Consider the following 27,881-nt stretch of genomic DNA (forward strand, 5'->3'; position numbering starts at 1 on the left):
TACAGCCTCCCTTTGCAGCTGTGTCAGTTGGAAGCAGGGCCCAGGCTGTGTGCAGCCAAAACCAGGGCACTGAGCGAGGCTGCTGGAGCAGCCAGCACAGCTCAGTTTGAAGACAAAGTTTGGAAGGAGTTGGAAGTGAGTGCTCACGCAGAGGTGGGCACTTAGCTTAGAAATGCTGTTACTGCAGGCTTGATTTTTGAGTGTCATATTTAAGAGTAAGCCAAAAACTGCCTTAACTTGTATGATCCAAGAACTTTATTGATGCAGCAGGCACTTTACAATGAAACCAACCCCATGGTCCAGCTGTCCTCTGACTGTATCTCTCTCTATATACACACACATATATACAAAATCATCTTGCTAATAAACCCTTCTCCCATTCATAAACCGTCAGAACCTTGCATCTGTGAAGACCATCGCTCCCTCTTAAATAAGCAGTACAGACAGGATCTTGGATCACCACACTTTGATAAAGCAACATCTGAGAATACCTGCTCGCTTTCAGTAGTAGGAGGCAGGAGTTTGTCTTCTCTCTGCCTTAAAAGAAGCAATCAGGAGAATGTCTTGGCTCCTGTATGTGATAGTCAGAATATACAGGAATACCTTTACTCTTTTCCCACTTCAATGTTAAAAGCAGTCCAAGAGGAGGTTTCCATAGTATTTCAGTAGATTGCAATCTCTAATCAAGAAGGACCAGCGTCATTTCAGCTACTTCTTCTTCTGGGTCCAAAACCGATGGTTGCCTTGGTTTGAGTTAATAGTCTTTAAACAGTCTTTCTTGCTGTAAGAACTCTTACTATGGAACCTAGTCCACCTACTGCTAATGCCTGTGGGTGAGAGAGGGAGACAAGATCAGTGTTACAGTCGCACAGCCAGTGGCTCTCATAGGCTGCACCTCACTCTTTTGTTCTCAAAACCTAAAAACAGTTACTTGTGGAAAGCAAAGAAGTTTTTTTCCCAGAACATGCAGACATTAGACATGTTTCAAATAGTTCTAGATACTCAACTTCACTGCAGAGCATCAGGTTTCCATGATAAAACCTTCACTGCTCTTCACAGCCTGCAGGGCTGGCAGTGGTTCTGCCGGTACGACTGTTCCATCACACGAAACACGCACTGTGCTGGTTAACTCCTAAGCAATTTTCTATGCTAATTGCTACCACCAGAGCAGGAAATTCAGTTCTCACGTTGTTCCACCCCTCCATGTCTGTGCAGGTGCCTTCTGCACGGCTTACACCTTCAGCTTCCTGCAGTAGTAAGTTCTATGTCCACACGCTTATTCCTTTGTCATGTTCAGCTCCTTACCTGTTCCTGTCCTGTGCCATGATCTTGGGAACTCTATGCCCCCTATCCTCTGTGGACTTACACAGATGAGTGCCTTCTTTGACCCAGGTCTTAGCTGTACGTAGGCAGTACTGCTCTATAAATGCAGGAAGCGAGGAAACGAAGGGCAAACAAAACATGGCAAAACATCCCACTAAATGTGAAGGTTAAAGTACATTCTCCAAAACCTTACACGCATCTAGATGACTTGCATCTAGTGAAGGACAGGGTGTCACTGATGATGCAGAATGCCTCACACCCCTTCTGTTCCTGAATGAGGAAAGGAGGAAGGGCTTGGTGTGGTTTCATTTGCACCCTTAATGTAAATGAAACATCTCTAAAGTCAAGGAGAAGGATGCAAGGACTGCTCAGATCAGTGCCAGACCTGATGGACACAGATGGCACTGGGCCATTCCAGGGGTCAGGCAGCTGAGCTGTGTGTCCCACCTGTGCTGCTGGAAAGCAGCGCCCAGCCCACTGCAAACCTGTCATATTCCTTTCAAAACGAAGAGATGCTTGCATGTGTCTACATGTTCTGACTTCTTTCCAGTCAGGGCAGTCTTGTGTAATGTTACATACTGGGAGCATCAACCTGTGGTGACCCAAAAACAGTCTCCAGTGGGAAGAACGCCACAAAATGTCAACTATGTTCCTTCCTGGGAAATTTTCTCCTCCTCCTGCCCATCAATATTCCACAAGGCTGGGGACAGCTGCTAGCGGCTGGAGTCACCACTGCACAACCTCTGTCTTAACTCCTCACAAGAAGGAAGCACACCTTTGCAAACAACCAACCAGCAGCCAGCTGTGAGCACAGCACATCCCCTCCTGCAACCCTTCCGCAGAAATACCAGAGTGCCTCTGTGGGTTCCACTGGAACCTTCAGAGACATCCAAAACCTTACTGTGCAAACTAAACAGGTCTGCTATATCCTGATAAATTTGGATACGTACTCTGTCACAGCACTTCACTGATGAAAAATGTCACACCTGAGCCGTCCTGGGCATCCCATGAGCCCAAGGACACCTTTCAAACAATTACACCTCCACTTCCAGTTCTTGCTCCTTGTTGGGGGAAACCATCAACAGACAGAACGCACAATGCCTCCTGCAGCAGACACTGCTCTGCCACTCCCCACCCCTCCTGGCTGAGGAAAGCTCTGAAGTACCGGCAGAAGCTTGGCAGAAGCTTTGGAAGCCCAACCTTAAGAGACCAAAGACAAAAGGCAGCACCAAGCACTGCTCCTCAGGGGAGGATCGCCCTCATCGCACAGCTCTCTTTCGGGGGGTTCTCCTGAAAGCACTGATGGCAACTGGAGAGCCCAGAGCAAGCACTCACCTTTTCATGCCACTGGAGTAATATTGCACTGCTATTTTCTGTCGGCTTTTCAAATCCTTTATAAATATACTTCATTAACAAGTCAATACCATTTCTGTCTAAGGAGTTCACCGCTTGTTCGATTTCACTGCTTTTAAAAGACGTGAGGACTTTGAGCATGGTTCCCTGCGCCTGCTCCTGCACAGAAAGGAAAACGCCGTTAGGATCAGCGAAGCTGGACGCGACCCCGAGAGCCGCGTGCAGCAAAGCGCCCGGAGCAGCGGCTGCGCTGCCGGTGGTGAAGATGCTGCAGCCAAACAGGAGAACATTTTGCACCTTAAGTTTCCGTAGTGAGAAGACAGAAGGGAAGAGCTCTTTAAAACCGGACTTATTGGTACTCCTACCTCGGGAGAGCCACCCGGAGCGCACTGCAGAATTGCCTGCAACAAATCTACAGTCTGAGACCAACGTCCTGCTTCTGCAGCACACTACGAGACCCCCTCGGAGGTACTTCAGGACTTCCTCTCTCAGCCATCGGTTGCTGCCGGCGCGTTTCCCCGCACCTCGGGACGCCGCCCATTACCGGCGCGGATCCCGGGCCGCACTCACCTTCAGGGCCGCGCTGCGCGTCTGGGCGGGGGCGCTCCGCAGGGCCGCGTGCAGCGCGCGCAGCGCTTCGCCTCTACGGCGCGAGTCAAGGAGTAACGGCGGCACCGGGAGCCCCGGACACGGCGCGACCCGGAGAGGGGGGAGGGGAGGAGGCCGCCGGGCCGGGGGGAAGCGGCAGCCGAAACTGCGGCCGCCGGGCGGCAGCGGCGCGGGACGGGGCCGGGGCGGTACGGAGGGCGGCACCGGGCAGCCGCAGGCCGCGCCCCCGCCCCGGTAACGTTCCCGGGACTCCCGACGGCAGCGCGGGCCGGGCCGGACCCGCCCGAAGGATACTGCCTCAGCAGCGCCTCCACCTCGGGGCTCGCGTCGGGCTCGGCTGCCGCCGCCTCCTCGGGCTCCTCCACGAACCGGTTCTCGTCGTACTGATCGATGTCGAGGCGGCGGAAGCGGGACGAGAGCGTGCTCCGCGCCATGCCGTCGGAACCGGAATCGCCTCCGCCGCTCCGCCCCGCCGGAACCGGAAGCGCAGAGCCCGCCCCGTCCCGCCCGGGGCGAGAAGAAGGGAGCGGAGGGCGCCCCCCGCCGGCCCAGCCCGCACAGCGCCGCCCGCCGCACGGAGAGGACGCGCGACTGAAAAATCAGAACGATTCCTTTAATGTACGAAGGGAGGGGCGGCGGAGCACCGGGCAGCACGCGGCGATGCGGCCCGACGGCCCCGGCTGCGGGAACTTTGCTGCTGAAACCTCTTGAAATCTACCGGAAACAAAAAAGCTCAGGGATGAGCGCGGCCCCGGGCGCCGCCGCCGTCGAACGGAAACGCTTCGTCTCGGCCCGGCGTGCGGCGCTCGGAATGCCGCAGGCGCGGTGCAGCTCCGCCCAAATCAATCCAGGGGAGGAGGGGAAAAAAGGAAATCGCTACAGACACCGTAATGCACAATAAATTTAGATAATTTAAAAATAAAAAAGGCAAGAGGCAGCATTTCAGCAGCAAAGTGCTCAATAAAAAGTATATTGTCAAGGGGCAGAAGGAGGGGCGGGGGCAGCAGGCGGGGGCGGCTCAGAGGAAGTAGGGGGTGGTTGTCCTGGGAGGGATCACTCGTTCTGAGTCTGGGACTGCGCGGAATAGCTTTGGTTCTCTTGTATTTACATCTTTAAAGACCATGATTGAAGCAATGTTTCCACAGCGATAGCAGTAATTGGGAGCAGACCACACCGTGACCAATTTCTCATCAAACATGAACTTATATCCTTCGTGAACCAGCTGATGTGCTCTGCAGATGAGTTTCAGGTTGTTGATGTGGACAAACTGCAAAGAAAAAAAGGTGTGTCAGAACTCTGCGAGGGCCCAGCAGCAGCTCCTGCCGTGCAGCCCTCCTGCAGCTCTGCTGGGCTCATCTGTGGGCTGCAGCACTGACAGCACTGAGGTGCAGGCTGTGCTAAGGACGCTCCCTGTGCTCCCAGCGCAGCGCTGCTGCCCCCAGCCACATGCAAGGATCCCCCTGTGCCCAGCGCCCCCAGCAGCACCCCCAGAGCTGGGACTGAGCAGACGGTGCTGGGAGCAAACCTCTCCTCTCAGAGCACAGAAAAGGCAGCTTTGGGTTTTGAAACCTGAACAGTGAGAAACGCTCCTGCCCGGGACGGCCATGGTGCCTGGGCCTGTGCTGCCCACACCTTTCAGTCCTTCCTGAATATGCTGCAGAGGACCACAGAGAACAATGCACAGCATGACTCAGGAATTCATCTTAGGGCTGGTTCAGAAGCCTGGGAAGTTCAATGGCTCTTAGCCTCAAGAAGCCTGCTTACTATGTTGCAAAGTAACAAAAATTAAGTCAAACATTGTTAACAAAAACAGCATTTCTTCTTCCAAATCATTAGAAAAGTATTCTACACAAAGCCTAGTAATTCTAGTTATACTTTTTAAAATCAAGATCTGTGTATTATCTCACTTGGCACTTTTTGAAGGGACAACAATAAGTCACAAGAAAACCTCCTTCACCTCCACACCAACTCCCAGCTCCCTCACAGGGAAAGTTCCTTAATCCACCCATCACTACAGTAAAGCTTTGTCTCACACCTGCAATTATGGAACACAGCACAGAATCGCATCATTACCTCATTGGTCACCTTGGCACCAAACAGCCAACCCGCTCCTCGCGGGCTGATGGCCCATGTATCCACATCTTCTGGATCAGACCAAACCAGGTCACAGAAGGCGCCTTTATGAGGAATTTCTTGATTACGTTCAATGGTTCGAATCTGATCGAGTGTCTTGATGTCTGGAGACAAGCCTCCGTGCACACAGAGAATCTGCTCATCTATTAACTGGAGAGAAAAGGAAACACAAAACAGTGGGTATTTCAGCCCAACCCAGAACCTCTCCAGCAGGACCTTAGAGGCCACCAATTCTATACGTTATATTTAGACAATCTACTCGCATCTTTTCAGTGAGGTGTTCACACTTACAGCTGCTATTGTGAGCATGTCAAAGACTTTGGTACAGTATCTCCAAGCATTAGCATTCCCGTATTTGGTTTGGCACTCATCTGTTAAATAGAGAACGTTTTTCTTCTTAGCAGACCAGAAGAAATTCAGACAATATGATCAGAGTCAAACAGAACAGAACTTGAAAAGGCAGATGTAAAACAAAAAGGAAACAAACAAATAAAAAACAGCTGGGAGCAACCAGTAAGCGCTGGGTGGAAAGCACTCTTCACTGTTTCTGTGGTCCACCAGCAGGGAGAGGACCTCACTACCTACTGCTTTTTCTTACTTCAGCAACAGAGAAAAAAGCAACACAACTGACAGCACCTTAGCAGTTTCCCACCGACTGCCTGGGAACGGCCCCTCAGCTCACCCAGCAGTGTTTATATTGATTATATGATCGCGCTTCATGCAAGAGATGTGAGGCAGAAACAGGGAACCCGTTAGGGCTAATTAAAGTCCTCTTCACCACAAATAAGTGCTACGGTAGCTTCGTTTACAGCTATACAAATATATCAATAAAACTGATGGACAAGTATTTCTTTGGAGCCTCATGAGGCTTATAAATGTTTATATATGCTCTTGTTGACACACTATGGCACCTTATCCAGAAGAAAGCAGGCTGAAGCCTGTATGTCACAATGATTTTCAGTTATACCCAAAGAGAATTATGTAGAATCTTTCATTAAAAGACACCAAAGCATATCATCAAAAAAACACAAAGAAAAACTGAGATGCTGGAGGAAAAGATGGGCTAGAGATGGAATAAAACACCTTTACTTCTTGAGCACAACAACAGTGTTAACATTTGAGACCATTTCCCACCCAGTTCTAGGAAAGCCCCACATAGCGCTGCACACAAAGCAGATTTTAAAAGGGAAATACGAGATAGTTGTTTATGGCATGCTGCCCCCCATTCAGAAATCACTTGGGTGAAGTCTTACCATAAAATCCATACACTTGCGTTATCTGCCTGCTTTCGTGATTGCCTCGTAACAGCGTGATACGATCGGGCCATTTAGCTTTTAGTGCAAGAAGATAAGTGAAAGTCTCAAGACTATAGTAACCTCTATCTACAAAGTCACCCTGCAAAGTCAAAACAAAATTATAAATAAAGAAACACCAAAGCTGAAAAATGCAAAGCAACAGTCGCTTTAACTCCACGGTGCACGAAGAAACCTGATGCCGAAGGAGGCCTGCAGCCCACCAGGGAGGACGCGCTCTCTGCTCCCCGACCGCACAGCCGCCGCACGGGACACCCGCCTCAGCTCCCCTCGCGGGCAGCAGCCAGGGCTGGGAAGGCACGGTGCTGCCGCCGGGGCCGGCACTCAGCACAGGTCCGGGCCCGACGCGAGCTGCGAGGGTGAGGCGGCACCGGCACGTACCATGAAGATGTAGTTGGTGTCAGGCACCTGCCCGCCGGTCCGGAACAGCTCGCACAGGTCGTAGAACTGCGGAATGGGGCACACGTCAGCGCGGGCGGCGGCACCGAGCACTGAGGCGTGTCCCGGCGCCGCGCCGTTACCTGCCCGTGGATGTCCCCGCAGACGGTGACGGGCGTGGAGACGGGCTGCACGTTGGACTCCTCCAGCAGCAGGTCGCACACGTAGTCGCACAGGCGCTGCGGGAGCACAGTGGGTAGCACCACCACCAGCAGCACCGGGAGAATACCGGTACCGGTACCGGCACCGTCCGCCGCCGCCCGTCCGACCCCGCCCCACCCCGCCCGCACCCACCTTGAGGTCATTCTCGGGCAGGTACTTGCAGAGCCGTGCGATCTCCACGTACTTATCCAGGTCCAGCGGCGCCATCTTGGGACAGCAGCTCGGAGCCGGAAGCGAAGCCCTCCACTTCCGGGAAGCGGCGCGGGCCTCGGACGCCAGCGGAAGTTCGTGCACTTCCGGCCGCGCACCGGAAGGTGGCGGCTGGAGCCGAGCGGGGCCGGCCCGCGCTAAGGGCTGAGCTCAGAGCGGCTCGGCCAGGTCCCGCCATGGGGCCGCGGATGCTGCCGCTGCTGGAGCCGGGCTGCCGACCGCAGGCGGGCAAGTGGTGAGCGCGGAGGATGCCGCGGGAGGGGGGCGGCGCGGTCCCGGCTGCCTCTCGGCGCGGCTGAGCACCGCTCGTCGCTCCCCGCAGGTACCGGCTGGCACCGCGCGGTGAATGGCCCCGCGGGCGCGTGGGCCACGGCTGCATCTTCGTGCCGGGCGGGCCGGGCCGTGTGCTCCTCCTGGGCGGCGCCGACCCCGCGGGCGCTTTCGCGGACGCCCACTTCGTGGAGCTGGGTGAGGGCCGGGCCGGGCGGGGCGCAGGGCCGCCTCCGTCCCCCCTAACCGCGCCGCGCCCGGCCCGCAGGCGCGCATCTCTGGGCCCCGGCTGCCTGGACCGGACTGCGGCCGCGCTACGAGCACGCCACGTTCCTGTCCGCCTGCTGTCCCTCGCGCCTCTGGGTGTTCGGCGGCGCGCACCGGGCCGGGAACCGGAGCTGCGTCCAAGTGCTGGACCCCGGTGAGTGCAGACGTCGGCGAAGCGGGTGTGGGTCCTGGCCGTGGCACGGAGCGGCCCCGCGGAACTCATGTGTGTCTGCCGTGTTTGCTTTCTTAATTAGAAATAGGAACCTGGGAGAGTCCCGAGGTGAAGGGTGTTCCGCCGCTGCCCAGGACGTTCCACACCTCCTCGGCAGCTGTAGGGGACTGTCTGTATGTCTTCGGAGGGGGAGACAAAGGAGCAGAGCCGGTTAAAGACCAGCAGCTTCACGTCTTTGACACAGGTACCTCTGTGTGTCACAGGCTGTGCCAGCAGAGAACTGCCCACTGCACTGGAGATCTGCCTCCCAGATTTTGTCAGCCTTGGCTGCAAGTTTAAAGGGAGGGGTGAAGGTTGCTGCTGATGCGTGCTCACCTCTGTACTGTGATAGGAAATTTGGGCCAAAGTGGCAGTGTAAAAATTTGGGATGGGGAATGCTGTGGGACTTCTCGTGAACTGTTGGTATTGTTCTGTTCATTCCTATGGCCCTGCATGCACCAGAAGGGAGCCCCAGCAAGACTCAGGGGCTACTGGTTTGTAGAGCTATCAGTTTTCCTCCTCATACACACACATTCTCATTTTTCAGTTGCTTTGACATGGACTCAGCCTGAAACCCACGGCGATCCCCCTTCTCCTCGGCATGGACATGTTGTTGTTGCAGCTGGGACCAAGCTTTTCATACATGGAGGTTTAGCTGGTGATATTTTTTACAATGATCTGTTCTGCATTGATACAAGTAAGAAGGGCCATAAGTATCTTAGAACAATAGCTGTGCTATGATGTGTTTTGCTTTGTTTTGTTTGTTTGTTTCTTTTGTTTTGTTTAATAATGCATAACCATAACTCTGTTCTTTTTGTGCAACAGCAGACATGAAGTGGGTTAAGATAGCAGCCACTGGTGATGTGCCAGGAGGACGGGCCTCCCACTCGTCGGCTGTGTTTAAAGACCACTTATACATTTTTGGTGGAATAGGTCCAGATGGGACGCTAGATACTACATACAAGTATCATATAGGTAGGGAGACTTCTCTCAGCTTTGTAATGGTAAATGCCAGTCTGTTTGAAAATACATTGTGGTTTTAGTTCTTAGGCTTCATTCTCTTAGCAATCAGTGTCACTGCACTGGAAATATACCAGTTCAAGACCTAATAGTTAAGGCTAGATGGTACTACAGACTGATGTATAATCAGCAATGGGACTGTTCCAGCATGGCTTTTGAGTCTGTTAAGTGATGTTTTAAGATGTGAATGTATTTTTGTACTGCAGAGGAGCAGCAGTGGACACTCCTGCAGTTTGATTCTCCTCTGCCTGCTGGGAGACTGGACCACGCCATGTGTGTCATTCCTTGGCGGGCTGGCAACAACGCTGACTCAGGAGCTGTTAGTAGGGAAGATAAAGCTGAGCCAGCTGCATCAGCTGGTGACAGAGCTGACCACCTCTGCAGAGGCCAGGATGAGAAGACACGTACTGAAGACACAGTGATGCATCTGCTGTTAATATTTGGTGGGATGGATACACAAGCAGAGATATATAGGGACTGCATTGTAAGTTTGATTGAATAGTCCAGCTGCAGCCCTTCACAGTACCATCCCTTTCCTTACAAGTTTTCTGTAGCAGTGTCTGATTAAGTTCACTATTTCCAATAAACAAATTCTTGCCCTCATAAGGGTGGCAGTCCTGCTTTCGGTGTGCAGTCATGCTTACAAGTAGGTACGTCAGCCCCTTTGGTAGGCTGCGGCTGCTGTGGTTTCAGCAGCTTCTTGGCTTGTGTGTTGCTGGAAGGTGAAAAGCTGGGGGTTGCAGAGGTTTTAGGCAGCTTTCTCCCTGAAGCTCACATGCTCCTAGTTGACTATAAAGCTACTTCCACTTGCAAAACTGAGGTTATCTACAAAGATTTGGGAGATAGTATAAGACAAATGCCCTTAATTATTTTGAATATAAGTGAATGAGAAACCCCTGACTCTCCTGCATCAGAAAAGCCACCTTTCAAAGTAGGGAGAGCTGGACTTGCTACTTGTGTTACTTGCATTTGGGAACCACTGTTCTCACGTGTAAAGATTGACCTTGAGGTGGCCATTTCCAGTTTTTGGTGCAGGCTGTTTTTTTTTTTTTCCTTCAGAAAAGTCAATGGTAGATGCACATTGTCCCCTTTGCTTCTGTACCAGCTTTACCAGTTCAGGTTTAACAAGGTACCTTTCTCTCCTTTAGGTTACTGTTACAAGCGCTTGTAACCCTTGGGTGCTCAGGTTAACCCCTGGGCTTTTTGCTTTGTAACAAATGTGTGGTGTAATTAGCTGGAAGCACAATGCTACACTGCAGAAACAATTCAGTGCTTGTAAGTAGTTCTCATTCCAATAGTGGCACCACGTCCACGCTTCTGGAGCTGTTTGCTACAGCCTGTTTGATGTTAAAAAAAACCAAACTACAAAAAAGGAGAGGACTGGAACTGACTTTTAGCACCAAGCGGAATCAGCATAGTTGAGCTTGAAAGCTTTTGCAGCCTTCTTTGTATTAAGCCTTTAGGACAGCTAACCTGAACTCAGTCAATACAAATTATAAGCTACAACAAAATCCAGTGTAAATAACAAATTTATTGTGGTCACTTCAGGTAGAAAAGTTCTACACCAAATTCACATGACCAAGCTGTTAAATAGAATGCTTCCATGGCCAATATTTCTAAACCCATTTCTCATTTACATTCCCACCCCTGCTACCCTTCCCTCCCCAGACATCAAGCAACTGCTAACGAAACGCAGTAAACAGCCACTTTGGGCCAGCATTTCCAGCTCCACTCACAGGTGAAGATTCAAAGTTACATTCCAAATTAAGAGTTCAATATTTTAACAAGTGTTCCTGAGTCCAATATATACACACACAACATTCAGAGATGCCAGTATCTACAACTCATCCTTCTCTGCTGCTTCTTCTTCACCAGTGGGAGGGGGGCCTGCACTTCCATACAGCTTGCTAACAATTGGCTGAACAATTTCCTCTAGCTCCTTCTTCTTTGATTTGAAGTCTTCAATGTCTGCATCCTGATGGCTTTCAAGCCACTCTATCTTTTCCTCCACTGCCTTTTCTATCGTTTCTTTGTCTTCAGAGGACAGCTTGCCACCCAGCTTCTCTTTGTCCCCAATCTGATTCTTCAAAGAATACGCATAGCTCTCCAGCTCATTCCGGGCATCAATGCGTTCTTTAAGCTTTTTGTCTTCCTCAGCAAACTTCTCAGCATCATTAACCATCCTCTCAATCTCCTCTGGTGTAAGCCGATTCTGATCATTTGTAATTGTGATCTTGTTTTTGTTCCCAGTGCCCTTGTCTTCAGCTGTGACACGAAGGATTCCATTCACATCTATTTCAAAGGTAACTTCAATCTGTGGGACGCCACGAGGAGCAGGAGGGATTCCAGTCAGATCAAAAGTTCCCAGGAGATGGTTGTCCTTGGTGAGGGGACGCTCACCTAAAACAACAGGTTGATACAGTTTCATGTACTAACCTTTGTTTGCATTTTGTGCAACACCTGACTCGAGGTGCATGCTTTCCAAAGCTGAGGTTTTAATTCCAACCTGATGTCTGTCTTAGATGCCTACAGTACCTTACTCTGAAGAAAAGCCCTTTCAATCACAACTACTGAAAAACTATTTGAAAAGAACCACAGGAATAGCTTTTGAGTTCAAGCTGCCTGATCAGAGCTGTCTCAGTTGGTGAACAGTCTGAGCTAACACTGTTATCAAGCTTCTCTGTATGGAGATGTGCATAAGCTTCTTGACAGCACCACACAGCTTTCTGACAAGACAAGCATAAATCTGAATGAGAAAGTTCAGCTCTAGGGCACTTACCTTCATAGACCTTAATTGTCACAGTTGGCTGATTGTCAGAAGCTGTGGAGAAGATCTGAGACTTCTTTGTAGGAACAACAGTATTTCTTGGGATCAATTTAGTCATTACACCTCCAACTGTCTCAATGCCAAGTGTCAGAGGACACACATCAAGCAACACCAGATCACCTGTAAAAAAGATTGTGCATCAGAGCATGACTGACTTCAGCTCCTCTTTGCAGAAGCATAACAGTCTATCACTGGCAACAGCAGTCTGAGTTAGAGACATTAAGCTTCTTATGATTGTGAAAACTCCATTCTATCACTTGCCAACAATACTATTTGTTGTCATTACCTGTGTCTTGGTCCCCAGAGAGAACACCAGCCTGAACAGCTGCACCATAGGCTACAGCCTCATCTGGATTAATGCCACGAGAAGGCTCCTTCCCATTGAAGAACTCTTTAACAAGTTGCTGTATTTTGGGGATGCGAGTAGAACCACCAACAAGAACAATCTCATCAATATCAGACTTCTTTAGGTCAGAGTCTTCCAGAACTTTCTGAACAGGCTTCATTGTAGAACGGAACAGATCCTAGAAAGAAGAAAGTTAGAACAGTAAGATCGCATTCCCACGCCCATTTTCAAAACTAAGCACCCTTAGGGTACCAAGAATTAGAGTGATCATCAAGCGGCTCATCGTCAGCCTTCCTAAGACCTTAGCTGTCAGTAACATGCTGAGTCCCAAACACCCTGGGAAGTAACTTCTTGCTTTTTTATTCAAGTAGCAAGTTATTTTTACTCTGTTTAAATGTAACTAAGTTAAGTGAAACAGCACACCACTGCTAGCAAGTCACTAATTTGGAGCTCAGGGAATGTAGCTTCAGCTTTGTAACCTTACCATATTCAGTTCTTCAAATTTGGCACGAGTAAGTGTTTCCGAGAAATCCTCTCCTTCAAAAAAGGATTCTATTTCAATTCTAGCTTGGTGCTGGGATGACAGGGCTCGCTTTGCTTTCTCTACTTCCCGTCTTAGTTTCTGTACAGCTCTGTTATCCTTCCTGACATCTTTTCCAGTTTTCTTCTTGTAGAGCTTGATGAAGTGTTCCATAACACGTTGGTCAAAGTCTTCTCCACCCAGGTGTGTGTCACCATTGGTAGCCACAACTTCAAAGACTCCATTGTCAATTGTCAGGAGGGAGACATCAAAAGTTCCACCACCCAGGTCAAACACAAGGATGTTCTTCTCACCCTCTCTCTTGTCCAATCCATATGCAATGGCAGCAGCTGTTCTGTATAGAAGTAACCAGATCAGGAAACTTTTGATTACCAAACCCCATTCCCAAATAACCAGCAGGCAAGGTAGTTTAGGCTACTTACGGCTCATTAATAATGCGCATCACGTTCAATCCAGCAATTGTACCAGCATCTTTTGTAGCCTGACGCTGAGCATCATTGAAGTAGGCTGGCACAGTAACAACAGCATGAGTAACCTGCAGAAAATAAAACAATTAGATTAAGGAAAGCTATGTACCTTAGAAATAATCTTATCACTTCTGATAGCAAGAAATCATTTTAGCTGAGCCCAACCAACTGGGCTGCCTAAGAAGCCAACAGCACTGAACAAAGTCTGGGACTGCAAGGTTATCCTTAGCTTTAAAACTGTTTTAAGTTCCTGTCATAAATATTCAAACTTACTTTCTTCCCCAGATAAGCCTCTGCAGTTTCTTTCATCTTTGTCAGGACCATGGCAGAAATTTCTTCTGGAGCAAATGTTTTTGTTTGTCCACCACCGACATCAACCTGAATATGCGGCTTAGCTTTCTTTTCAACAACCTGAAATGAGAAAGACTGGTGTATTCCAGGTGTTCTTAAGCATAGAGTCTGTACTCTAGACATCAACAGCCCTTCTTAAGAAGGCTATAAAACCACAGACTGCTTAGAACAGCACTGTTATTTACCTACCATACCCCTCCCCCCCCCCCCCCCCCCCCCCCCCAAGTCAAGAGAGATGCACAGCTCCTGCAGCCCACTCCTGACCACAAAAGCTAGAACCCTGCCACCACCCCCCCCACCCCTATTCATGAGGCACACCTTGAAGGGCAGATACTTGATGTCCTGCTGCACCGAGGGGTCATTCCAGGTGCGGCCTATGAGCCGCTTGGCATCAAACACAGTGTTCTCAGGGTTGGATGTCAGCTGGTTCTTGGCCGCATCCCCGATCAGGCGCTCCCCCTCAGGCGTGAATGCCACGTAGGATGGAGTGATGCGATTCCCCTGGTCATTGGCGATGATTTCCACGCGGCCGTTCTTGAAGACACCCACGCTGAAGGAGAAATGGAGCAGTCAGACGGCACAGGGGTACGGTTCCCCCACCCAGCTCTTGCCAGACCCCTCCCCGGAGCACACAGCTCCTTCATCCCTTCCTCTCTCTCTCTCTCCCGCCCGCCCTCTTCCCCCACCCAGCCACTCACCCCAGCCCCCCCCACCCTGAGCCCCATGTCCACGATGCCCATCCCCACAACAGACGGTTCCTTACGCACCAAGAATAGGTCGTGCCGAGGTCGATGCCCACCACCGTGCCCACGTCCTCCTTTTTCTCTTCGTCGTCCGCCCGCGCTCCGCACAGCAGCAGCAGCGCCAACAGGAGGTGCCTCATGCCGCCCGTTCGCCGCCCTGCTAAGGAACGCCAGTCACAAAATGGAGGCGCCACATGCGCGGCGCGACCCAATCCGGCCTCACTGCCCCCCCCCACCCACGGGGCTCAGTCCAGTTCCGCAGCCAGCCCCCCACACCACCCCACCCACCAGGCCCCGGCAGGCCGCAGCAGGCCCCACCACCGCCCCTACCGTCACACACGAACCGCCGTGTCACCAACTGCCGCTGAACACCCAGGCCGCGCCGCGCGCCCTTATATATCCTTCGTTACTCCTTCGTGGAGGCTCGCCATTGGCCGCAGAGCCCTCGCTGGAGAGCGCTCATTGGCCGACTGCTACTAAGCTGGCCTTCCTTGATTGGTGAGGAGCGGGCGGTTGCTCTGACATGCCTGGCGCGCACCCCTCCTGCCACCCGATTGGTTCACCCCGCCGGTATCGCGGGCCAATCAACAGAGAAGCGTGAGCCAAGCGGAAGAAGCCCATTGGTTGGGGGCGGCCGTGGCGGCGAGGCCAGGGTAGGGAACGGGGGGGGGGGGGGGGGGGGGGGGGGGGCGACGTTCTGGAAGTTTCCATGGTAACCGACCCCGGTGCTTGGGGGGGGGGGGGGGGGGGGGGGGAAGGCTGGCGACGGCGAGCCTTCTCGGCCAAGCGCGGCGGAGACCGGAGACATGGGCGGAAGGAGGGCCGCGCCTTGCGGTCTGCCTCCTCCCTGCAGGGCCCTAGGTGCGGGCGGGCTCTCCGTAGCTCCGCAGAGTTCGGCTCGGGTCCGTCCGTGCCGGCAGCGCCCGCTCGCGCCTGCTGCTGGCACCCGGACAACGACAGGCCGCGCCTCGCCCCGGCGTTACGCCGGGTTACATCAGCGCCGGGCCGCGCTGTCCCACTGACAGCAGGGCCGCACCTTCACGCAGCGGGCCTGGGGTCGTGTCTGAGCACTAGTGTAAGGAATTGAGGGCCCTGGGTCAGTCGCGACATGAGAAAATGAGATTCGTGAACCATTGGGTGATATCGTCGTAAACCAGGGCTGAATCGTAACAGAAATAACTCTGGGCTGTATAAAAGCGTGGCTCCAAAGACAGCCCTGAGCCACGCTGTAAGAACGCAGCCGTGGTGCTGCCCCATGCTGGGAGCCTCGCAGCTGGGCAGCGCTGAGGGCAGTGCTGTGATCCCACTGCTCACAGTGCGCCTTTTCTGAAGCTCTCATCTGGGTGCTGTTCTTCCTATTAGGAGGTGTATTTCAGAGTCTTCTATATATCGTTGTAGATTTATTTCTTTTACTCAATTATTTCTGCATTGAATTCACATCTTCTTTGAAGAATCCTGATGCAAATTACTGAGCTTAGCCTTATTAAAGAACTGTCTTCGCTACAACTGCGTATCCCAAGAACTGTGCCTAACGTATTTTATCTCTTCACGGGAAGCCACGTGTAGATAAGGAGACATCTTGATGCTTGCAGGCCTCAGGCTCATTCCCCTCAGTTCTCTTAAGGGCAGCGATGCTGTAATGCAGCCCGTGTTCTGCGCTACAGGCAGGAGCACGGTGTGCCAGCTGGCTGTGTCGTACAGACATAATGCTTTGCTGATGTGTGTGTTTGGGCTCAAGGAACTTTTTTTGTTCTTGCATTTCTGTGTGCCGTGGTTGTTTTTAAAAAGTCATTTGGATATTTAAAATTCAATTACGTAAGCACTGTTTTATCAGAGGAGAGGATTTGAGGCTGTAACTGTGTCAGCTACGAAAAAGACACACACATAATAGTTTGGAGATTGAGAAATACAAAGCACCGATGTGTGGCTGCTGTGCTGAGCTGATGCAGAGAAGAGCTCTGCAGATGGCTTAGACGTGAAAAAGCAATAATGGTGACTGAGGAGTGTTACTTTCCCACCCGAGTCACCCCTGCCCCTGCTGCAGCCTGGATGCCATGCCCTCATGCTGGGTTTTGGCTTACTGCTACCATTCCACAGTGTAACAAGGTGCCCAGGTGAGAGCTGGGCTACAAATGGTGCAGCCCTTTTTCTCTTTAAGAGAACAAGCTTCTTAATACCTCTGTTGGAAGAATTTTTTTATGTGTGTACTAAGTTATGTCCTAAGACATAGATTTCCCTAGTATTTCTAATTGAGCTACATGTGTTATGAGGAGCACAGGTGGGGCTGGGCCGTACCTGTACGTTCAGCTGTCTGATCTCAGCCTCCTGCTTCCCACGGCAAAGCTGTGTAAGGCCCCATTCCTGCGGGCAGCCAGTGAGCTCTGTACTTTCTGAGGATCTTGGGACAGCTGAGAAAGGAGGGCAAAGTTAAAATCAGTTTGTGACCATCAACTAAAGCACAAGCTGTGATTGTGCAGTCGCATGTGATGCTGGTTATGATTAAGCAGTGCTATTACGTGAGGCAGATTGCCCCACGCAGCGCTGTTACACGTTGCATACTCCACTGCTCGTCACCGTGCGTTTCGATCCGCAGGGCCGGCCGAGCCCTACGGCCCTCCCTTGTAAAGCAGCCGCGGGAGAAGGGCGGCGTCCGTCCGGACGCAACCCAGGGAACGGTGCCCATCAGAGCCATGCAGCGCGAAGCGACCGCTCCGAGCCCGATTTTTCCTCGCGCCACCCAGCAGCAGCCCCACACCAGAGATGCTGCGCCGTCACGCGGCCTCGGTGGGGGCTGAAGAAAGAACGGGGGCCGGGGCTCGGCGCCGCGGGACCGCATGGCCGCGGGACTACATGTCCCAGGAGCGCGGCGTCGCCGCCCGCCGCCTGCGCAGTGCCGCGCCGCGCCTGGCTCGGGGCCGCAGCGGAGCCGGGCGGCGGCGACGGAGCCGGGGCCGGGTAGGGGAGAGGGCTCGCAGCCCGCGCGGCTGGGACCGCCGCTCGGATCCCCACCGGCGGCGCGGGGGAAGGGAAGGGAGGGAAAGGGAGGGGAGGGAGGGAAGGGGAAGGAAAGGAAAGGAAAGGAAAGGAGAGCGGAACGGGCCCAACCGACCCCTCTCTGCTTTTTCAGGGAGCCGAGCGGGAAGCGCTGCGAGGAGCAGGCCGACGCGCCGAGGTGCCGATCTCGTCCGCATTCCCCGGGCGGGGGGAGGCGCCCAGCACCGGACGGGGGCCGCGCTCGCAGTCCGCGCCGCGGGAGCTGAGCGGGCCGCGCTCCGCCCGCTGCCATGTTAGCGCCGGCGGTCGCCAGGCGGGAGCGCCTCGCGGCCCTTCGTGCTCTGCGGCGGGACAGCGCGGCTGCGGAGCGGCGTGAGCGCCGGCACCGCCGGGTTTACGGGTTCCGTCTGACGGAGGTTTAGAACTTGTAACTTGGGCAGTGTCGTGACTTCCTTTTTTTTTGTCGCCGAGAGGCTTCGTGCCGGAGGACTTTGGTCAGGCGAGTGTCCGTCTCTCGTTCTTGCAAAGTCACGACGGCGCGCTTTGAAGGAGCGGCTGTGCCCGCCGCTGAGGTGGAGCCGCGCGGTGCGGCTGCGCCTCGAGTGGGAGCTGCGCTTGGGGGGATCTGAAAGAAGCACGCTTCTGCAAATTGGCGTCGGCTGCGCTGGTGGTTTCAGAAAAAGGGCTTCAGAGCGGCTGCGCTGCGGTGGGTTTCGGGACGTCGCAGGTGCCGTAGGTGTGGGTTTGGCTGCGCGGTGCTGCGGGCCCAGGAGAGCGAACAGCCTGCGCGGGGGGCTGTGGAACCACCAACTTCAGGTTCTGCACTTCTGCCTGGAAGTTAATTGGTGCGGCTCGTTATGTAGGGCGAGCGACTCTTTCTAACAGCACGAGCTACTGGAGCAGGTTTTGGTGGTTATGTGCCCCTGTTGACTCTTGTGCGTTGCTGTAGTACCGCAGCTGACAATTTAGTAGGCAGCTGAGCCTATGCGTTCCTGATACGCTCTGTTAATAAGGGACTCGAGAAATGAAGTGCTCTTGCACACAGAGCTTGTGTTCAGTGTTGGTTGCACAGCAGCCACTGAGCAGAAGCAAACTCGAGGTGCTTGTTTTGTGTTAATGTTGATTAGATAGTTGAATTGCAGCAAATTGAAATGCATTTTGCACGTTGTGTGTTTTGATGTGGTGGGCATTATAATGTGAGGGTTCAGCAGGTAAATCCTAAGTCATGGTGAACTGAAAAATGTTGGGTTTTTTTTAGCTCAACATTAGGAGATAGGTTGTTAGCTTATGTAAAGAAGGCTTGCTTGTTGTTACTATAAATGTTAATGAAGATGAGATGCTTTCACCTGGGGTAAGTTAGCATGGAAGCTATTCAAGCTTGCTTAAGAATTCTTTCTCAGTAAGAAGGAACAATCTCAGTTTGGCCTTGCCCTGCCCTCCCTGCAGTTGATCTGCCCAAACTTGCTTTGGAAGCTGAGTCTTGCTTAGCAGACACAGGAAGAACAAATAACCATGAGCAGGAAATGTTGGAGGAGGAAGAAGAATTTAGTGTACGGTGGCAGTATTTGCTGCTTTGCTTACTCTTTTCTCTCAACTGAACTGCAGAAATGTGTAACAGAGGTGCCACTTGTTTCTGTGTGCCACAGTACAAAACACACGCTCCATGTGCTGCTATTCAGCACCTAAAGATTCAGGGAGTGCTTTATGGGACTTCTAAATGCGAGAAACAGTTTATGTCCGTGTTTACCAAAGACATAGATTGCTCTGGATTCTGAAGAACTCAGAGCATGCTGATAGTAGGGCAAAACATCTTAGATGCTGTCAGCTCACACAGTCTGTTGTGGTGGGGCATTGTGAGGTGGAATTGTTTGAATTGCTGCAGTAAGTTTTCCAGTTAGTAGCTTATTAAGCGGTCTTAAAATAATTGAAATATTTTTCTATTAAAATGAAGTTACCTGGATTGAAAAATGGCTTGCAGATAGTGGGACTTATTTAATATCTGTTATTTCTTCAACTGCATCAGACAGTTGGATTTCTAAATTTCCTAAACCGCCTCCTTCATACAATTGCACGCAGACACTTTTTATTTCAAGTCCGACGGATGATCGTTGTAAAGTAGTTAATTGGGTAATTTTGGGTGGCTTCTGTGTGTATGAGAAGCTGATAAACAGGAACTAGTAGCAGCTGAGGTGGCTGCCGTCCTGTCTGTTCTGTTACGGCCTGCTGCAGTGCATTACCAAATACGTAAGTGTGGCTAATTGCTTCTTAAAGCTCTTGTCCTGAGCTCTGGCATGGCGTGAATGCTGTGCAGCGTGGGAAGGTTAAAGAATGCAGCTGTTGTCTGCTTGTACTGATCATGAAGGGAAGGGGCTTTTGGAGGGGAGCAGTGCATCACGTAGGTGTATTAACGATAGAGTAGTTTTCCTTTTCAGATATAGGCTATGTGAATACCAGTGTGTGAAGAGAGGGATAGCATGTGCATCTTGTTCAACTGGGTTGGTTGGTTTGTTTTTGACTGTGCTTTATGCTTTCTTTAGAGTGAGTCTGAAGGCTGCTGAAGGTCCATATGTGTCACAGTTCCAGCTTTCCATCTCTAGTGTTCTCAGACGTCTGCCAGTCACGGAAGGTGAACACCCACTTGTTTGCACTGATTCTTGCTATGCTTGCATGACTGTGGAATAATTTGTTCCTAATAATTGGTAATAGGAGCGAGTGAGGCATTCCTCATCTGCAGAGGTATATTTTGGTAGCAATTGGTACTTGCCAACAAGTTTAATATTTCGGAGGACTGTAAAGCCAAGGAAGCTGCTGATCCCTTTTTCATGTACGTAGGGCACAAACTGTTGTCAGACAGTCAGCATGTTGCCCTGTGGATTTTCACAGTTCCTGAGAAAACAGTCATGCTCACTGATGTCTTGCAGCTCAGTTTCAAAGCAGTTCTCCTCTCACTTTCATTATGTTTGTGTTCTGTGGTGCAGACAGAAAAGAGTCTGAAAGATAGTGGCATATTGATAAGGTATCGATAGGTGACATTACAAATCACAGCAGTGTTCTGTGGAAGTCTTCCCTGCTGTTCTGTTGTGCTTTTTCTCTGACCAGACACGTTATGTACGTGCATATTTGGGCTCCAGATTGTCTGGGAGTTGTACTTGCTTTCTGTGTATTAGCTAATTTTTTTTTAATTTCTCTTTTGATTAATTGCCCTTAGCTCTAGGAGAAGTTATTGGCAATCTAACAGCTGCATCAGTGGTTGCTTACTAGAAATAGTGTATTCTTTCCAGGCTGCTGTTATCTTTTGTGCTGACTGGGATTTGAGGATAACCACCTGAACTAACTTTCTGTTCAGAAATGTAGAGCCTCCAAGTGATCACCTTCAAACGGCCAATTAAAACTGTTAAAGTTTGGTAAACCATGAACATCATTAAATACAGCTTTACACTGCAAAGCACTTGAAAAGACAGACAGTAGTTCCACAGATATCACAGTAGGTGCAGTTAAATGGATTCGTTTCCCTAGTTGACATCAACAGGTGACAGTCCAAAACAAAAGCTAATTTTTACAGGCAGTATCAAGTTCAGTGCTGTTTTCCTGAAAGCCCTAAAATTCTGTGACTAAAAATAAAAATGAGTTGCAAGAAGTTATTGTTCACTTCTCAAACAACTTTGACAGTGATGTCAGCATTTCTTTTTTCTAATCATTTGTCTGAGACTGCCCCAGTTAAATACATCAGAATCACTGCATCCTTGAAGTTCCTTGCTCAGTCTCATCTTTGAATAGCATAAATGCATGAGCTGTAACCACTGGTTAGGGTCACGGTTTTTTGTTAGCATGCTTTTCCTTTTTAAAGAGAGCTTTGTATACAGGTTTGTCTGAATTTGCTAGGAATGCATAAGGACGTGACAGCATCTGGTTCTGTCTCTGCTAGCATTTTTGTTCTTTCATTTATAGTGTAACCTGACATAATTACACAGCCAAGGAGTGGCCATCGCTGCCAGCATGCCTGGTTATCAGGCTCTCACACTAGGAATAAAACGCCAACAAGCACCAACAGATGTAAAACCTTGCCTGATTAGGGAGCTAATCTGTATTCTTCAGAGAAGATCATCTCCTACTTTGCTGAGCAGTGAACCACAGATCTTTAAAACACAAAAAGAGAGCGCTTGGTAAATTATTTGTAGTTTCTCAAGCATGGAATAAACGGTCTTGTAGAGGTGGGCTTCTCTGGGGTGGTTGCAGATTATGGGAAGTAAGTTTTCTGTTTAACTCTAGCGCAGCGTTCAAGGCTTCTCCACCACGTCCCTCTGACAGCTCTGCCATGTAGCCATTGCCAGTGTGTTTGACAGCTATGTATTATATGTGGATCAACCCCTTTTTCTTCCCAAATTATGCAGTATTGCTGTTAATTCTTGTGAAGAAGCCCCGCGGCTGTTAATGATTCCATGGAGACATAATTTGATCTATGGGATTCTACCCTTTCCCATGTCAACATAATGCAATTTATGTTATTGTTTCTTTCGTTGAGCTAACTTTTAGATGGATTTGCTGCTTGAACTTGTTCTGCCTGGTACTGAACTCCCATGCCCACATAGTGGTAATAAGTGTAAGCTCTGACTTCACAATTAGAAAACACTGAGACAGAACAGTGGCTAGTGTTGATTGATTGGCTTATTTTGACACCGTTGTGATAGGAAAACCTCTGCTTGTTTCAGTTTCTCTCTTTAAAAAACACTTCTGGATTGGCCCTCCAAAAATATTCTTACAAGTGGAAATATTTGAGGAAATTCTTCCGAATGAGTTCTATTGCTGAGCAGCATCTCCAGACTTACTTCCAGCTGCCGCCTTTTCTAGCAATTAATTTATCTAGCAAAGAAGTCCAGTTACGCAAAGGTGAGAGGTGGCATTTGTTGTAGCAGCCCGGAGGTAACTGTGCCCACGTGCTGGTGGTGTGCTTTAGTGGAAAGCAGGAAGCACAGAAGCTTTTTCTTCCCTGTTTGCCATGCAGGTGGCACAGTGGGACGACTCCTCGCTGTCTCCCTGAGCTCCCTAGGCTATGGCACTGGCTGCAGCTCTCTTCCAGCCCATTTCTTTACTCTGTGTGCTGAGTGTGGTGTAAGCCTTGTGGTGCTCTATCGCTATTTCTCTAGCTCAGTTGGTGTGAGCTAGAGATACCGTTGGCTGCTGTGCAAGTGTTCCTGGTGTGCTGAAGTGACAAGGTGTTAATGAAACTGGCAGCTAGAAAACCGTACATGGAGGCAGAATGGGCACAGAAGTGTTTACTGCTAAGCTTATGGCCTCCTTACTTTGTTACTTATGCTTATTACTTTGTTGGGGCTGACAGAACTTGTTTCCATTACTGTTGGATTTCATTCCTTTTTTTCCTTTCTTTCAGTGAGTACTGTGTAGTCTGCTGTCAAAGATGGTGAAGCTGGATATACACACACTGGCTCATCACCTCAAGCAGGAACGACTGTATGTAAACTCAGAAAAGCAACTTATTCAGAGGCTGAATGCAGACGTGTTGAAGACAGCTGAAAAGCTGTACCGCACAGCGTGGATTTCCAAGCAGCAACGGATTAACTTGGACAGACTGATCATAACAAGGTGACTTGGAGGGGTGGTGGCCCTGGGGAGAACAGATACCTGAACTTCCGTGAATTGCAGCAAAACTACCAGATTTTTCACACTATCGCTCTTTAGAGTCCTTTGCTGTACTAATTACAAAAATAGCACTTTTTAAAAACGAATCTAAACTGAGGTATCTGGCTCACCAGAGGCTTGTTTGTTGTCTGCTTAAACTACCATCTTTCTAATGTGTGTATTTGCTTTGCTGCTGTTTGTGGTTTATGGGAACAAACCGTTCTTATTCCTGAATTTGGAAATCATTTGGGTTAAGTATATGGAAGGACATCTTTTGTGTGGACAGATTGGCTATGTGACATCTGGTAAATTTGTTTGCTTAAGAGTTTACTTAGAGTGTTTCAATGTTTTTCTTTAAGTGCGGAAGCTTCTCCTGCTGAATGCTGTCAGCATGCTAAAATCTTGGAGGATACACAGTTTGTGGATGGATATAAGCAGTTGGGATTTCAGGAGACTGCTTATGGAGAGTTCCTAAACAGATTGAGAGAGAACCCTAGGCTTATCGCGTCCTGTCTGGTTGCTGGAGAGAAGCTCAACCAGGACAACACCCAGAGTGTCATTCACACAGTCTTTACCTCCATTTATGGAAACTGCATCATGCAGGAGGATGAGAGCTACCTCCTGCAGGTCCTTCGTTACTTGATCGAATTTGAACTTAAGGAAAGTGACAACCCTCGGCGGCTGTTGAGACGAGGCACTTGTGCGTTCAGCATCTTATTCAAACTTTTCTCTGAAGGACTTTTTTCTGCGAAACTCTTTCTTACTGCAACTTTACATGAGCCGATCATGCAGCTTCTGGTTGAAGATGAAGATCACCTGGAAACTGATCCAAACAAATTAATTGAGAGATTCTCTCCAGTCCAACAGGAGAAGTTGTTTGGAGAGAAAGGCACAGAAAAATTTAAGCAAAGAGTCCAAGAAATGGTTGACTCCAATGAGGCGAAGCTGGTGACGTTGGTGAACAAATTCATTGGCTATCTGAAACAAAATACGTACTGTTTTCCACATAGCTTGCGATGGATCGTGTCACAAATGTACAAAACGCTCTCGTGTGTAGACAGACTGGAGGTTGGGGAGGTCAGAGCAATGTGCACAGACCTCCTTCTAGCATGTTTCATCTGTCCTGCAATTGTCAATCCAGAACAGTATGGGATAATTTCTGATGCACCTATAAACGAAGTGGCGAGATTTAATCTGATGCAGGTATGACTCATTTTGAACTGGTCTAAAAAAGACATGGAGAGAAATGTTCGTGGTGTTTTGTTTCTGCTGCAGCAGGTGGTATCATGAAAAGATAGAGCACTGTTCATCCTATAGATAAGACAAATGCTAATATAATGCTTGTGTCGTCATTGCTCTGGAGGCATGCTTTAAAGTTAATGTGCCTGTTTGCTTAAAATATTGACTTTAAAAGCGCTGTAGAATGCATTCCTTTCTCTCTTAACAGAAGTGGCAAATACACCTTAGGAGAGCTGCTCCAAGGAGTGGAAGCTGCAGTTACATTTATGCTTTAAGATGAATTCTGGAGGGTGTGTAAAGTAACATTGTATTATGCCAAAAAATGTTGTCAGGCAGCAGTGGGCAGTTTGTCTGCCAGTAGCACCTCCTGTTTTTTTAGACCTTAAGGCATTCCCCAGCCCTAGTGAGAAATATTTGTGTAAATCTCAAATAATTTGATGACAGAATATAGACCTGTTGCCTGATGACATTAAGCATCATTACATTTAGTGGAGGATATTCCCCACACATAATCAGCCTGCTTTTAAATGTCTGTGAACTGGACAATAAGTGATTCCTACAGAAAATTACTGTGGTGAATTTTACTCACTGCATTTTACTAACAGGCCTTGCAGTGTTTTTTGGAGATACGTAAGTAATCTTGTCCAGTGTTGCTGCCTGCAGGTTGTAACAGAGCTTCCAATTGGCAACTCTTTAAAACTGAGAGTGGTTTGCAGTTGGTGATTAATAAGGATTATTTTCTCTGGCCTGGAGTTGGCTTTCTTCCTATTTTTTTCCTCCAGCTTTCACTTAATGAAGAATATACAGCCATTCAGAATGTCTAGGTTTGAGATGTGAGAACTGAGAGTTGAATCTAGGTTATGTTGTGAAAACAAATATGCTTTGTTCTTAGGCTGGAATTATGGACACACATAGTACACTGTGCATGCAGATTTTCTACTTAAATACCACAACTACTTTTGGTTTTTATTATTTGTAAAATGGAGGAATTGTCCTAACTGATTGTTATAGCAGGGTCCACCTTCATGTTGTTTTGAAATGCTTATTCCTCATAGTTTATCTCTTTCCAGGTTGGGAGACTTCTGCAGCAGTTGGCAATGACAGGTTCTGAGGAGGGAGACCCACGTATGAAGAGCAACCTTGCTAAATTCGACAAAGTAAGAGTGAACTAAAAGGAGCCAGGACTCCTGGATGTGCTTCATCCTTCTGCAGCTTCTTTGTTCAGACATTGCAAATGACTTGCTAAGCAGTTGATTTATGTGTTACGTGTACTGAAAAGCAGATTAAATCCTACGTAGAGCTGGGAACAAAATCTTGAGTACTAGATTCAGGGATTCTCAATTCTGGCATTATGCTGCTTTTCAAAAGGAAATGTAGAAAAGACATCAAAGCAAGTTAACCTTTTCAAGTGGAAACTCTGAGTTGCTGTCTGTGTTTTTCTTCTGAAGCTAAAGAAAAAACTCAGATCTGCAGACGACTTTTGTGTAAAATCTAGCATTGGAAAAAGTAATTTGGTAGCACAAGGAAATGGTGTTCTTTTCTTGCTTTTTTTGTTCTCCTTTTCCCCTCTTAGTGTCAGTACTCCATAGCAATTCTGCAGTTACTTCATTAGAACAGTGAAATGAATGCAGCAGTAAATCAAAACCTGTACTTAAAAAAAAACCACGTTGATTTATGTAACTTGATGATTTTTGCTAATTACAATTGTGTGTCATTGCTACGAACTTACACATCTATTATACGAGTAACAGGTTAGAAAGTGATGCTGCACGATGCTTCCTTGTTTCACTTCTAGTCTGTGCTCAGCACTTTTGTTAGGACAGATTGTTTGCCTTAAGCAGTGTAATTCCTATTGAAAATCTGAATTCCTATGGAAAATCTGAACACTGCAATGAAACACGTGAGTTACCATTTTTGAATGCGGGAAAGATCAGAAGGAAGTACTAAAAGTCCCTGCAGGCTTTCCTTACCTTACTTTCAGTGGTTTTAATGACACATGGTATTTTATCCTGAAATCTTAAAAATAGGAAGCAAAGCTTATATTACTATGTAAAATATTTAGCTCTTGTTAGTGAACTGAATTTCTTTTTAATCTCTGGTAAATGGTCTTTGTTTCCAAACTTCTTCCCTTGTAGAGCTGTGTTGCAGCTTTCCTGGATGTCGTTATTGATGGGCGTGCAGTTGAAACTCCTCCCATGTCTTCTGTCAACCTTCTGGAGGGGCTGAGTAGAACAGTGGTTTACATGACGTACAGCCAGCTAACTACTCTGGTAATCTCTTAAGCTTTTAAATAGAAGTAAAATAAACTTGCCCCGTATGTTTACAGGTAGTTGATAAACAGGGCTCTGCAATTCTTAACAACACAATTTCTAAATTTGCAGGTCGGTTTCATGCGAAATGTAATGTTGAGTGATCAACTTAAGGAAGATCGGATGGCTTTGGAAAACCTGCTAACAAACTTACCCCAGAACAAACCAGGGAAAAGCAGCAGCCTAGAAATGACGCCGTACAATACCCCACAGCTCTCTCCGGCAACTACTCCAGCTAACAAAAAAAATCGATTACCGATAGGTAAGGCCAGCAAACAGTCGTCTTGCACGCTTTTTGATACCACAATGCATTTTTCTTTAACATTTTTTCAGTGCTCTTTTAGGCGTACTCTTTAGCTGCACCTTCAGTTCTACTTTTCATGTGCAGGTGGTGAAGTATTTTGCTTTGCACAGACAGGCATCTGTAGTACTTTGTGATGCAAGCACAGGGAGCGTCTCCACTCTGGATTGAGCTGGAGAAAAACGCTGACGTCGCTGTTGTTCAGGATAGTGCAAAGGGTAATAATGGGAAAACTTGAAGATGGGAAGTTTGCTGAGGAAAGTGGTAAGATGGAAGCTCTGACACTTCATTAGTGGGACAGAATAAAATTAAAATGATTGAGTCTTAGAAGAGAGCTGATGTAAGAAGGAAGAAGAAGGAGTCGAACTTTCAGGGAGTGCATTAAGAAGAAACTGCCTCTTTTCTTCTCCATTATCTGCCTGATCTAATTGTGGTAGTCCACTGTAATGCAATTTTAGGTTGTTGGTTTTTTTCCCCCCTCTTTCAATAGCATTTCTGAATCTTGAACTTTTTCCATTTTGGTAATGTTTTCTGTTAGAATAGGAAGTGTGATGCTCTTCTCTGGTGTATATTAATGTGGGTATGACCTCATGGGATGTTTTTGTTCATTTGAGAGAGTTGGTGTTAGTTTGTAGTGGGATCCAACTATCCAGAGCCAGCTAAGAGGCACAGGAACTCAAACCCCCAAACAGACCTATCCCATGTCATTTTTACTCTGCATCTGAATGGCTCTGCTCTTAAATCTATGAAGTATTGGCACAATAGCATTTATTTTATAGCATCAAATAGTGTCGTTGCTCAAAATTTTGATCTGTTT

General features: G+C 48.9%; 5 protein-coding genes across 18 annotated transcripts in view; 2 read left to right on the top strand and 3 right to left on the bottom strand.

Moving 5' to 3' along the window:
• Positions 1–232: 232 nt before the first annotated feature.
• ARPC5L (actin related protein 2/3 complex subunit 5 like) lies at positions 233–3,842 on the bottom strand. Its single transcript, XM_048965689.1, has 4 exons — positions 3,580–3,842; positions 3,247–3,319; positions 2,659–2,835; positions 233–827 (listed from the first exon to the last, which is right to left on the bottom strand). The coding sequence occupies exons 1-4, from the start codon at positions 3,717–3,719 to the stop codon at positions 765–767; spliced, it is 453 nt and encodes a 150-aa protein (XP_048821646.1). The 5' UTR covers positions 3,720–3,842; the 3' UTR covers positions 233–764.
• A 35-nt stretch (positions 3,843–3,877) lies between these two features.
• PPP6C (protein phosphatase 6 catalytic subunit) lies at positions 3,878–7,594 on the bottom strand. The gene is made up of 7 exons (XM_048965688.1): positions 7,464–7,594; positions 7,253–7,348; positions 7,113–7,178; positions 6,672–6,813; positions 5,710–5,789; positions 5,359–5,568; positions 3,878–4,552 (listed from the first exon to the last, which is right to left on the bottom strand). The coding sequence occupies exons 1-7, from the start codon at positions 7,536–7,538 to the stop codon at positions 4,304–4,306; spliced, it is 918 nt and encodes a 305-aa protein (XP_048821645.1). The 5' UTR covers positions 7,539–7,594; the 3' UTR covers positions 3,878–4,303.
• Positions 7,595–7,610: 16 nt separating this feature from the next.
• RABEPK (Rab9 effector protein with kelch motifs) lies at positions 7,611–10,716 on the top strand. Of its 2 annotated transcripts, none has more exons than XM_048965686.1 (7): positions 7,611–7,776; positions 7,864–8,009; positions 8,080–8,232; positions 8,333–8,494; positions 8,837–8,986; positions 9,115–9,264; positions 9,516–10,716. In XM_048965686.1, the coding sequence occupies exons 1-7, from the start codon at positions 7,718–7,720 to the stop codon at positions 9,809–9,811; spliced, it is 1,116 nt and encodes a 371-aa protein (XP_048821643.1). In that variant the 5' UTR covers positions 7,611–7,717; the 3' UTR covers positions 9,812–10,716. The 2 variants fall into 2 exon arrangements, with proteins under 2 accessions (XP_048821643.1, XP_048821644.1); XM_048965687.1 differs by having other exon boundaries at positions 9,118–9,264.
• A 104-nt stretch (positions 10,717–10,820) lies between these two features.
• On the bottom strand, positions 10,821–15,034 carry HSPA5 (heat shock protein family A (Hsp70) member 5). 2 transcript variants are annotated; one of them, XM_048965683.1, is made up of 9 exons: positions 14,915–15,034; positions 14,609–14,741; positions 14,160–14,391; positions 13,764–13,901; positions 13,446–13,558; positions 12,967–13,357; positions 12,423–12,660; positions 12,089–12,256; positions 10,821–11,709 (listed from the first exon to the last, which is right to left on the bottom strand). In XM_048965683.1, exons 2-9 carry the CDS (start codon positions 14,722–14,724, stop codon positions 11,147–11,149), a joined length of 1,959 nt encoding a protein of 652 aa, XP_048821640.1. In that variant the 5' UTR covers positions 14,725–14,741; positions 14,915–15,034; the 3' UTR covers positions 10,821–11,146. The 2 variants fall into 2 exon arrangements, with proteins under 2 accessions (XP_048821640.1, XP_048821641.1); XM_048965684.1 differs by having other exon boundaries at positions 14,609–14,744; positions 14,915–15,021.
• A 113-nt stretch (positions 15,035–15,147) lies between these two features.
• The window catches only part of GAPVD1 (GTPase activating protein and VPS9 domains 1), a 31,117-nt gene continuing 18,383 nt past the window's right edge, over positions 15,148–27,881 (top strand). For 4 of the 12 annotated variants that reach the window (XM_048965671.1, XM_048965680.1, XM_048965681.1 and 1 more), the window contains exons 1-8: positions 17,478–17,539; positions 17,712–17,756; positions 20,116–20,204; positions 22,968–23,179; positions 23,575–24,418; positions 25,525–25,611; positions 26,590–26,724; positions 26,836–27,025. In XM_048965671.1, coding sequence (XP_048821628.1) covers positions 22,995–23,179; positions 23,575–24,418; positions 25,525–25,611; positions 26,590–26,724; positions 26,836–27,025 — 1,441 coding nt within the window. In that variant the 5' untranslated portion in view covers positions 17,478–17,539; positions 17,712–17,756; positions 20,116–20,204; positions 22,968–22,994. Of the gene's footprint in view, positions 15,238–17,470; positions 17,540–17,711; positions 17,757–18,086; positions 18,285–18,316; positions 18,395–20,115; positions 20,205–22,967; positions 23,180–23,574; positions 24,419–25,524; positions 25,612–26,589; positions 26,725–26,835; positions 27,026–27,881 lie in introns of those variants that run through there. The other 8 variants (XM_048965674.1, XM_048965673.1, XM_048965676.1 and 5 more) reach the window with 8 other exon arrangements.

The sequence above is a fragment of the Lagopus muta genome, chromosome 19 (genome assembly GCF_023343835.1).
Source record: "Lagopus muta isolate bLagMut1 chromosome 19, bLagMut1 primary, whole genome shotgun sequence".
Classification (NCBI taxonomy): Eukaryota; Metazoa; Chordata; class Aves; order Galliformes; family Phasianidae; genus Lagopus; species Lagopus muta.